Below are 11,574 nucleotides of genomic sequence, written 5' to 3' on the forward strand. Positions count from 1 at the left end.
CAAACACCACCATACTGGGAAACCCTCCTTCAGCTTGTACAAGGACCAGCAGACTCTCTTACTTGGGTCCGAGGCTGCCCGAATCCTGGTTCAGGGCTGAGTCCCTCCTGGCCGTGGTGGGAGCTGGAGGGGCTTGAAGGGGGACACAGACAGACATCTGTCTCCTGGTCACTTCGGGCATCTCTCAAAACCTGGTGACAACGCGTGAGATTGAGTTTGCGGAATGAAGGGTCTCAGGGACACTTACCCACTGGGCAAAAGACATCCCACCCCGTGGTGTCCCTGCTCTGTGTGGGCTTTGCTCTATTTTTCTGTCATCCCCTTCAGACTGGGGGTGACCTGCCTCCATTCTCAGACTGCACGTTCCCCAGAACTGAATGAGGCCACCCTGGGAAGTTCTGTTGCTCAGTTCGGGATTTGGGGACATCCAGGCTTATCAGAGGCTCTGGGTCTTCTCACTGGGGAAGCAGTGATGCCAGAAGCTGAGCGGGGTCCCAGGGAACACCCACCTGCAGCCTGGGCAGCGGGGGCTCTGGGCGTGATGCCACGGGTCCTGGCTGGCCGGCCCCTGGAGGGCAGTTTGGGGCTGGAGGCTGAGGGGCCCGGTGCTCGCGGAAGGCCACGCTGTAGGTCAGGCCCCCGCAGTGGCGGGCCGTGGGGTCCGCGCTGGCGCGCAGCAGGGCCAGGCTGCCGCAGTAGCGGTACAGGTCCTCATGCTCCCGCGCCCACAGGTTCATGCGGGGCTGGTCCGGGCGCGGGAAGACCGGGAAGATGGCCTCGCCCACTCGCTGGGCGGGGTATCCCGAGGCTCCGCCCAGTCGCAGCGCCTCGACGCGCAGCTGCGCGTCGTGCTGCCAGTCGTTCTTGCAGAACCCTGGAGGGCGGGGTAAAGTGGGGGGTGTGGGGTGGGAGACACATGGGCTCAGGGACGGTGTCTGGGGTCTCCCTGCCTCCCCCGGGGGGTGGAGATGACTGGCAGGGCCTTCAGGAAACCTGGGGGGACTGCCCTTTGGCTGGAAGCTAAGAGGCTTGGCTAAGATTTCCCTGCGGTTGACGCCTCTAGGGCCCCTCGCTTTACCGATGTGGGGATGGGACGGCTCTTACTCGGGTACATGGTCCTGTATAAGGCCACGTGGAGGGAACAGTGCAACCTGTCCTTGATCTTTGGCCACCTGAAGGCCTCGGACTTGGTTTCCCCATTCCCTCACATCTCTCCTCCTCTAGGTAGCCTGCCTAGATGACCTCGCAGTCTAGGTGTGGATCTTCTCCTTCCAGATCACTTAACTATTCTCTGCTTGAGATTCCTGCCTCTCTACCTAGTCTGGAAGCTTCCTGAAGGCCAGACCGGGTCTCCACCTCCCTGTCCACCCCCATGCCCACAGTCCAGTGGTGCTCAGCCTGGGGACTCAGGGCACTGGGATTTAACGTTACTCAGTATGACATCCGGCAGGATTGTGCCCAAACCTGCTGTGCACTCAGCTCTTGTAAATTTACAAAGCCACTCCTCATGTGTCCTTTCATTTCTTCCTCACCCAAAACCCTGTATTCAACATCAGTGTCCCCATGTCACACGGAAGGAGTCAAGGGCTGACTTAGGGCCAGCATTTGCCCAAGATCACACAGGCTGAGCTTTGGGATCCAGTCTAGAGTTCTGACCCTGCCCCTCCCAGTTTCCCTGAGGCTCCCTGGGGTCCCTGATAGGGGCTGAGGCAGGAGTTACAGGGTCCTTCTCTCCCCCCAGCCACTACCCTTACTTCATACCTTTGGGCAAAGTAAAGACAAACTTGTTCCCGGTAAGGGCGAGGTTCTGGCCAGGATCCTGCTGCTCAATGACATCGGTGACAGCAGAGCAGGTAGGGAGGGGGTCCCCATCATTTACCTGCAACAGTACCCCAGCCCCAGAGCCGGCCTGCAGGGGGTTCTCAGCTGTAAGCCGCAGGGCATATCTGCCCTCCTCATTAAACCCCACACTCAAGACTTCAAACTCCAGATCCAGCTCCTTCTCCTCGGCCTTCAGCCTCTGGTATTGCAGGGATGCAGGAACCCAGGGTTCAGGCCCCCTGAAGGCCATGGTCTTGCCAGGGACTAACCCCCAAGCTGAGCACTGCCCCCTCACTCCCACAGCCCCAGCCTGGGCCCCGTATGAAAGCCTGTACACCGGGCTCGCTGGGCTATACCTCACCCCTCTCTGTTTGTTTGAGGAGAAACCAGGTAACAAGCCAGGAAGCTGGGCCTGTCGTGGGGAACAAAGGCTGCCATTGATCCCACCCTTTCAGCATTTGGTCATTCAACAAATATTTATTGAGCATCTAATGTGTGCCAGGCACTATTTTAGACATTTGGAATACAGCAGTGAACCAAATGAAGGTTCCTACCCTCCTGAAGCTTCTCTTCTAGTGGGGGAGGGAGGCTGGGACCCCATTGGGAGGCTGGTATAAAAATAGACACTAAATATGGGAAATCAGTAAATTATAACATATGCTAGAAGATAAGTTCTATGGAAAAATTAGCGCAGGGTCAGGGATGAGGAGTCCTGGCATGGGTAGGGGGTAATCAGGACTTCCCATTGTCCAGACAACCTGTCTCCACATGCCTATTCATTCCCAGGAGTTGTTGAGTTGGGTGGGTGAGAGGGTCTCAAAGGAAAAGGGAGAGCATTTGTTCTCTGGGAGCATGGCCTTAGCACCTGCTTCCGGAACCAATTTACCTTCACAATCAAAACTCACAACATGGGGCACGGCTTCACTTTACAGACACCCCAAAGCTTCTCACACCAAAGAGTTGTCAAGCTGGAACCCGTCCTTCCTGATGCCGATACCCGAGAAGAAAAGGGAAATTCTGAACACTCCTCGGTAAGAACCGTCTCTCTACCGTCACCACCACCACCACGACCATCTCTGCTGTCATCACCATCCCACCATCCCTCCATCTTCGCCTCCAGTATCATCATCATCATCATCATCATCATCATCATCATCCATGATACTCTTCATGGAGCAGCAGGCAGTCTACGTGGCTCCATGACGTAGATATAATCATTCCCATTTTACAAATGAAGAGTCTGAGGCTGAGAGAATCTCAGATTACGCAGCTAGTAAGAAGCTGAGCTGAGATCTGTATCTATACCTACACTTTGCCCTACTCACATGTCCTGGGACTGGCTCAAAGATTGAAATTCGTACTATCAGGGGCTGCCGTATCCCAACACCGGAGAAGTACGGTTCTACAGTTCTGAGTCCAAAAAGCACATTTACGGGTAGCATAGACTTCATTTAAGAGTTCATTTGAATTCACCTTGATTGGAACGCATTATTTTCATAAAGTAGGAGATAACCAGATGGTATTGGCCAGCCCCACTAAGGGTCCCAATGTATGTGGTATGCTTCCTCTGCAATGATTAAAAACCAGTTTCTTCACGTCCCCCAAGGAGAAACTGAGTCAAAGAGGGTTTAGAAGACCAGAGTTCCAGTCACCTGATTTGCACATGAACTTGAGCAGGTCCCTTTCCCTCTCTGGGTGTCGGTGGCCCCATCGGTACCATAAGTGTGAGATGGGCGGTAAGTCTTCCCACAGCTGTGGTGGCCTGAGACTCTGTAAGTTGTATCGGGAAGGGCCATTTAGGGAAGAGGGTGGGTGGCCTCGGCCACCCGGGAACCTTTGCCTGCATAGCTGGGCCTGACCCACCAGCCTGGGTCCAGAGGCCATGACTTGCCCCTGCTCAGTCTAAGGTCTTAGAGATTCAGTGATTCACTTGAAGCGGCTCTCTTCCCTTATATGTTTAAAGTGACCCCAAGAGACATTATAAGATGGGAGTCACTCCCTTCTGCCCTGGGGGCAACCTCTGTGCACGCCCATGCAAGCAGGCCCCATGCATACTCCTAGTCCAGTTGGCCATGTTGGTCTCAGCATGGTTTGAGGGCCCTTGACCTCTCCCCTTTCTGGCCTCCCCTCCCCAGCTCAGTCCCTGGGGAAGGCTGTGTGTGTGTGTGTGTGTGTGTGTGTGTGTGTGTGCATGTGTATAGTTACCTTTTAAAATTGTGGTCAGGGGCGCCTGGGTGGCTCAGTCGGTTAAGCGTCCGACTTCAGCCCGGGTCACCATCTCGCGGTCCGTGAGTTCGAGCCCCGCGTCGGGCTCTGGGCTGATGGCTCAGAGCCTGGAGCCTGCTTCCGATTCTGTGTCTCCCTCTCTCTCTGCCCCTCCCCCATTCATGCTCTATCTCTCTCTGTCTCAAAAATAAATCAACGTTAAAAAAAAATTTTTTTTAATTGTGGTCAAATATACATAAAGTTTATCATCTTAACCATTTCTAAGTGTGCAGTTTAGTAGTGTTAAGTACATTCACATTATCGTGCAACCAAACTCCAGAATTCTTCTCATCTTATAAAACTGAAACTCTACACCCATGAAACAACTCCCCATTCCTCCCTCCCTCCAGCTCCTGGCAACCACCATTCTACTTTCTGTGTCTATGACTGTGGCTACTCCAGGCACCTCACAGAAGGGGAATCACACAGTGTTTGTCCTTTTGTGACTGGTTTATTTCACTTAGCAGAAGGTCTTGGGAAGGCTCGCGTTTGCCCCAGGCCAGGCCTGCCCTGACTCCCCTGCCTGCCTTTGCTGGTGCTGTTTCCTCCGCCCCAATAGCCCAGCCACACTTGGTGTCACCCTGGGTGTCCTGCGGACCAGCTAAAAGCCTCTTCCTCTGGAGCCGGGTCAGTGATTCCCTCCTCTGCCCCACTCTGCACCTTCCTCTTCTGGCTCAAGTGGTGACTTTGCCATACTCGACTGAGTATTTCTTCAGGGATCATGTCTGTGTGTCCAGGCCAGGGCTGAGCAAGGGATAGGTACCTGGGGGACCATTAAAGCATGAATGAATGAATGAATGAATGAACGAAGGCATGAACAAATGAGTGAAAGGATAAATGAATCGATGGACAAACTCGACCCAGCTTTTGCTTGTACAGAAAATCATACGAAGTGGTTCTTTTGGCTACTTCATCTGGATTCCATTTGTGAGAAGTGAAGACCATTTTGGGCTTTTGACTCACACTTGGACTCAGAGATGCATTCTGGTGCCTCACTGCAGGCTGGTGCCCAGGAGGGAGGGCAGGGGGGTAAGTGGCAGGGCAGGACACAGTGGGCCCTAATGGTCAGGCTTCTCTGGGCCTGGCCTCAGTTCCACAAAGTCTGGAAACCTCAGTGAATTTTAGCAGGTCAGGGCTGGATAGCACTCCCATTTTATGGATAGAAAAACTGAGCCCAGGGTAGCAGACCATTACCAGATCCCTGCTCCCTTCCCAGGATTCTCTCCACTCCCCAGCTGCCTCCCTGATTCAGCCTTCTGTGGTTTTCAAAAGATTTAAACAGCAGGCAGAGGCCTGGCTCCCACAGGAGTCAGGAAGGGGCAGGGTGTGGGTGAGGAGGAGAGAGGCAGCAGTGCTGACTTCCAAACTGCCCTCCTCGGCCCAGCATGAGAGGCCTTAATGGAACCCTCCAGTCTTCTTTCTTCCCCGGAAGAATGGCCACTCAGAGGCCACTGGCTTTGTCTGGAAGAGCTTGGCCTGTAATTAGCCCACCCCAGAGGGCCCCTTCCTGCTTCCCACAATGGCTCCTTTCATCCTCCCTTGTTGACACCCCCCACGGCTCCTGTGGGCCCTCAGACCCCCACCTCTATCCCCAAGGAGCCACCTCCAGTCCCCCCACCCCCAACTCCTGGTCTGTGCTCAGAGCCGAATCCTCCCGGTGGGAACATGTGTATCTTCCCAATAGTGCTGGCACAGTTATCCCCTTTTACAGATGGGGAAACAGAGGCTCAGAGAGGTCAGGTAAGGGAGTGGAGGGGTGGAGCTGGACCTCAGGCCTCCTGATTCCCAGGCCGGTATGGTCACATGGTCATCACTGCTCCACCCCGGGACTTCAGCACCCAGCCTCCCTCCCGCGGCCTCTCCCCCAAACCCTCTGAGTGCAACGGTCCCCACACCCCACTCCTTTCAAGCCCACAGCGCCAGAAGCCGCGGGGTGACAGAATCATAGACTCACGCTGGTAAAGCGAAGCATGGCAGCCAGCCTCCCTCCCTGGCACAGAGAGGAAAACAGGCCCAGAGTGGGATAGAGCTTCTCTTGTGGTCACTCAGTAGCTGGTAGAGGCAAAATTAGAAGTCTGGTCTCTTCCCTCCACCGATTGTGGGGGGTCAGGGCTGGGGCCTGGCAACCATGACACTCTCCCCTCTGAGTGGTGCGTCTGATCCAGTCCCCACACCTCCATCAGGCTGTGTGTGTCCTTCCCCTCCTGGCCTCCCACTCCAGCTCTGGTGCGGAGCGCTGGCAGGAGAATCTTGGGTCATCCTTACAGCCCTCTAGCTCTGGCCTTCTGCTGAGCGGGAGCTGGGGCTGCGCCCGTGACCCCTGGGCTCACGTGACAGCTCCTCTCTGCCAGCCTTGGCTCAGAAAGGATAAACCTCCTGAGGTAGCAGGAAGGAGAGGGTTCTAGTCTCTCTTGCTGCCTCAGGGACAGCACCGACGACCTTTGCCCTTCCATGCGCCTGGCCGCTCGGCTATTCTACTGGCTCTGAGGACTCAAACTCCTGAGCCGGCCTCCTTGGGGGTCCTACAGACTCAGGGGGTTCGGAGACCAGCGCCAGTCCTCCCCCCGGCCCTGGAGGCAGATAGGACAGGTAAGCGGAGAGGGAGAGACAGGAGCTGGCAGGGGCAGTGCCAGGCTAGCTCACGACAAGGCCAAGGGAGGGTGCCGCCTAAAACCTTCAGGAGGAGAGACAAACTTCACAATCAGATGTAGAGACAGGGAGGCAGAGAGGGAAACGAAGCAAAGAGCAGGAAAGGGGAATAGAAAAGGGAAAGAGAGAGGAGAGAGAGACACAGAGACTGACAGAGAGTGAGGCAGAGACAGAGAGTGAGAAGGAGAGAGAAAGATGGGGGACAGAGAGACTGAGTCAGACACCATGAGGGTGGGGGAGAGAGAGAGAGAGAGAGAGAGAGAGAATAGCAGGGGTGGAAAGAGAGACTGACGGGCAGGGACAGACAGGCAACAGAAGGACGAGGAGACAGAAGGAGAGAAAAAAAGAAAGGAGATACTGACAGACAGACCCACCAGTAGGCACCAGTAGGTAGAGGTTCTTCTGTGTTCTCATCAGACACAATGCTGAGAGCTGTGTCTTGAGGCAGCCACTTAACCGACTCTGAGGGCCTTTGCCCAACCCCAGGGACTGGGTTCCAGATGGGGTCCCCCAGTCACAGCAGGGAGCAGAGTCCAAGCTCTGGAAAGGGAGGTTTCTGGGCAAAGAGCTGTGAGCTCTGTATTTGCGTGGGGGTGTCGGGGGAGAGAGGATTTCTGGCAAAACTTCTCCTCGCTCAGCCACTGCCCCTGACATCATGTGGCCTCTCTGGGCCTCAGTTTCCTCTGGATGTGATGGTGAATATGGGTAAAGCAGGAGTCTCTGAGATCTCCTCCAGCCCCAAGATCTGGCCTTAGCTCAGGCTCTTTCTTTGCAGCTAATTTGCTGCTCTATCCTAGTTAACTCATGACCTCCACCTCATAGTCCTAGATGGCGGCTTGAGATCCAGCCATCACAACTGCATTTCCACCAGCTGGAAGGAGGAGGAAGTAAAGAAAACATCTCTCTTTTAAAGAACACCTCCTTTGGGAAGTTGTGGCCAACACTTCTTTTTCTATCTCATTGGCCCGTATTTAGTTTCAGGTCTGCTTCTGAACTTCAAGACAGGCTGGGGAATGTGCCATACTAGGCTGGGGACAGAATCCATTTCACAGAACTCAATGATGCCTTCACAGCTCCTCTCTCACAGCAGGCTTCAATACAGCCTTACAATGTTTTCCTTTTGCTTACTAGGTAGATAGATAGATAGATAGATAGATGATAGATAGATAGATAGATTTCAAGCAAGTGAAAATCCCCCTTCATTTCCCCAAACTCTTTCCTCACCCAAGTGTGACCACTGTGAACAGCTTACTACATGTCTGCTAGATTCATTTTTTAAGGTATTTACAGACACACGCACACACACACACACACACACACACACACACACACGTGCACATACCCGGCTTAAAGGAGCATAGAATGGGATCATGATTTAGGTATTGCTCAGCAACTTGCATTCATGATTATTATACTCGTCCCTATGTCTTGGAGGTCCTACCATGCCAGTCCTGGAAGAAGCACCTCACTCTTTGTGACCGACGATAGTACCTTACTGTACCGACTTAGCAAAGCTCGTCGATGGATGTTGAGCTCGTTGCCAAGTTGTGCGGTATGAACCGCCTTGGGCATCTTCCCTGCGTATGTACACCAATGTTCTTTGAGGATAGATTCCTGAAAATGGGCCAGAAGTTAATTCTCTCTGTGTTGTAGTTTACCCCTTTCTATGTAAAATCTCTTCTCACTGCTGTGCCCCCTCTGTCCGGGGTCGTCACCGTCACGGAAGCCAATCTCATGTCCTAAAGCCTGTGTTCCTTAGGCTGCCCCACCCTTTTATTGACTGGACCCCCTTCTCCTTCAGGGAGGTGGAAGGTGTCTCCCCAGGGATCCTTCTCCTGGGAATTTAGTGCTCTGCTTCCGGTCCCCATCTTTATCCCTTGCCTCCCCTCCCTGCCTGCCACAGCACCACGTGTTAGCATCTTCTGAGCCTCCTTCCTCTTTTCCGGTGCTGTTTGCAAAGTCCCCCTTCCCATGGTCAGGGCCCTCAGCCCAGCTGGCCAGCAGCGGGAGGCCGATCTGGTTATTAAAAGCTTAGCTGGTGGTTCCCCTCTGGCGTGGAGCAATTCATCAGGCAGTGGCCCCCCGGGAGTGATGGATGGTGACAAATGAGGGTAGGTAGGGGGTTCCTGAGCCCTTCCAGGGCCACAGCTGGGGAAACTCAGCCATCAAAGCCCTGTGCAGGCTTCTCCACCAGAGGTGACTCTGAGGGCCAGGGAGATCAAGTTTCGGGCAAATGGTTTGGAGGTGGGGGTGGAGAGGCTCCTCCTGAGACAAGCCGTCCTGTGTGCTGTGTGGGGCCCAGCCTGGCTGTGGGCCTGAACTGGAGAGATGGGGGTGGGGTGGGCTTCTCTGATCCTGGAATCACAAGCGGGAGGCCTGGGGTGGGGGGGGGGGGCAGGAGGCCTGAGGGGTGGGAGGAGGGGCAGGGCCAGAGCCGCAGAAGGAGGGATCTGCCTTTCCGGGAGGAGGAGATCAAACACCTTCTAAAGCAGGTGCTGGGGACCCTGCTTAGGGCCATCTGCTGAGACTGCACAACCAGCCAGCCTTCCGGGATCCCAGCCAGAGCTGGTGCTGGCTCTCAGAGGAGGAGACCTCAGTTGTTGGGGAGCACCCTGGGGCTGGAGCCAAGCCTTGCAGGCCGGGTAAGACAAGAAGAGGTGGGGGAACAGGGAGAAGGTACTTCAGTGGGGGGGGGGGTCAGAGCCCCAACAAAGGCTTGGAGGCAGGAAGGTGGCCGGAATGGTAGGGTAGAACAGTTCTGAGGGATGAAGTTGGAGACCTGGAGATGGCTGTACTAGGGAGCTGGCTCTAAAGACAGGGAGACATCAGTAGAGTCGTGTCTGAGTACAGTTTGCTGTGAGAGATTGATGGAGAACCCTGTCCTATGGCCAGCAGGGAACAAGGAGAGAGAGCTCAGAGAGAGAGAGGGAGAGAACTCAGGGGACCTGCCCAGAGTCAGTTCCTCAGTGAAGAAGGCAGGCAGCACGAAGTCTATGTGTCAAGGCCCGAGCACGGTGGCATCACTCCAGGGAGCACGTGCTTGGAAGGGAGAATCGGGGCTCTCAGAGCTGAGGGATCTTCACGGCCCTGTGGCCAGTCCTCCTTTGAAGGCAGAAAACCATCTGTAGCATCTTGATGTTACCAGCCTCTTCTTGTTTGCCTCCCCTGACAGGGGACTCACTACTCTGTGATGGTAAGAAAGCTACCTTTGTCCTGAGCTGAAAGCTGCCCCTCTAGCTTCCCTCCTCTGAGTCATTTCTAGCCTAGCGCTCCGGGAGGGGAAGAACATGTCTCTCCCTGCAACAGCCGGCTGCCTTCCTCCTACTTCTCACCCGGGTTTACACTCATACCAGAGCAGGCTGGCCGAAGTCCCTCATGTATGATGATGTTGTTGGTGAGGGGGAGGGGAGGATTCCAGAAAGGGCATGTCAGGTGATGCTTCTGATGCTCCCATGTAGCAAGGGAGGTAGGAGGTAGAGAGGTAAGAGGTAGAGAGCCATCCACACTCTCCCCCCAAGAGCTTAGTAGCTGATAACATGCCCTCCAGCCACTGAAAGGGGTCAGGCTCCGTCTGGGGTCAGGTTATGAACCTGTGTGTGTCAAGGGCAATTCGATACACAGGCACTGTGAGAACAGACCCAGAGCTCACGGGCCCGCATAATGTTGAACCTGCACCGGCTGCCTATCCACGGGGGACCCCAGGGGCGGGGCCCAGCTGCACAGGCAGGCACATTCCCACTCCCTACTCCCGGGCCAAACACCCCTTGGGCATTCTCTGCTGTGCTGCTGGGGACTGGGGGTGTTGCTGAGGCTCTGACTTGTCACTGAGGTTTGGGTGTTGTGGAACTTTTGTGGGGTGCAGTTGAACTCGGAGAGCCCAGAGCAAGGATGGGAGGGTCGTGGGCAATGGGGTCTCTGGACCTTCTGCAACTGCTCACCATGGTTCTGACCAACGTGTGCTTGATTTGCCAGTGTCTCAGGGTCATTGGACTGTGGCCAAGGTTCTGGGGTGTATCAGAGGATCCGGTGTGATACTGAAGTTCTGGGCGTTCATGGGGGTGATACTGTGGTTCCGGGAGTTCTTGTGGTGTTACTAGAATTCTGAGGATATTACTGAGATTCTGGATGTGCTCTGGAGGACCTGGGAATCCTTGGGGTATTTCTGTGATTTGGGGGATGCTGCTGGCCCTCCTTATTCCCTCTGGCCCACTGTCAACTCCCTCTAAGCCTAGCACTTTGCCCTTTGAGGATTTTGATAGCCACAGGCTGCTGAAGGCACACATGTGGGCCTCTGTTCCTGGATGCAAACATTCCTGAGATTTAATCAACTTGAACAAAAACATGGGGAGGAAGGAAGCCCTGTCGTCCCAAGGTCCCAAGGCCTTCGTGGGCCAGCTCCAGCCCTCGGGGCAGAGCAGGGCAGCCCTGTGCCAGGCCCAGGTAGCAGATGGCCCTTATCTTCGCAGAGTGCAGAAGCTTTTCGTGACCCCCTCCTACAGTGAACAGGGCTTAGCCACCCCCCAATCTGTGCCCAGCTGGGAGCTCTGGCCTGGGCTGCCCCTTAGGTATTTGCATCAGTCTTATCTGATTGTGCCCACATGGGCTTATGCAGGTCACAGCTAGGTGGCCCTGACCCCTGCCCTGTCTTCTTGCCTTCCAGACTCCCCTTCTCAGCTCTACTAAGACACCTCATTCTTACTACCATTGCTGACCCTGTCTGACCTCGGGACCCTGCTCCCAGCCCCCTCCTCCGGGAAGCCTCCAAGACTGCCCAAGACATAGCCTTATTCCCCCTCCCTACCTCTCTTCTCTGAGTTACTGCAGTCTGTCTCTGAAGTG

General features: G+C 55.0%; 1 protein-coding gene across 1 annotated transcript in view; it reads right to left on the reverse strand.

The window, feature by feature from the left end:
• CCDC33 (coiled-coil domain containing 33) overlaps positions 1-2,115 on the reverse strand; it is a 107,875-nt gene extending 105,760 nt beyond the window's left edge. Inside the window, exons 1-2 of the mRNA XM_060618074.3 lie at positions 1,762-2,115; positions 546-874 (exon numbers count right to left, since the gene is read on the reverse strand). Coding sequence (XP_060474057.3) covers positions 546-874; positions 1,762-2,071 — 639 coding nt within the window. The 5' untranslated portion in view covers positions 2,072-2,115. The remainder of the gene's footprint in view (positions 1-545; positions 875-1,761) is intronic.
• Between the last annotated feature and the right edge of the window lie 9,459 nt (positions 2,116-11,574).

Source organism: Panthera onca, chromosome B3, assembly GCF_046562875.1.
Source record: "Panthera onca isolate mPanOnc1 chromosome B3, mPanOnc1 haplotype 2, whole genome shotgun sequence".
NCBI lineage: Eukaryota > Metazoa > Chordata > Mammalia > Carnivora > Felidae > Panthera > Panthera onca.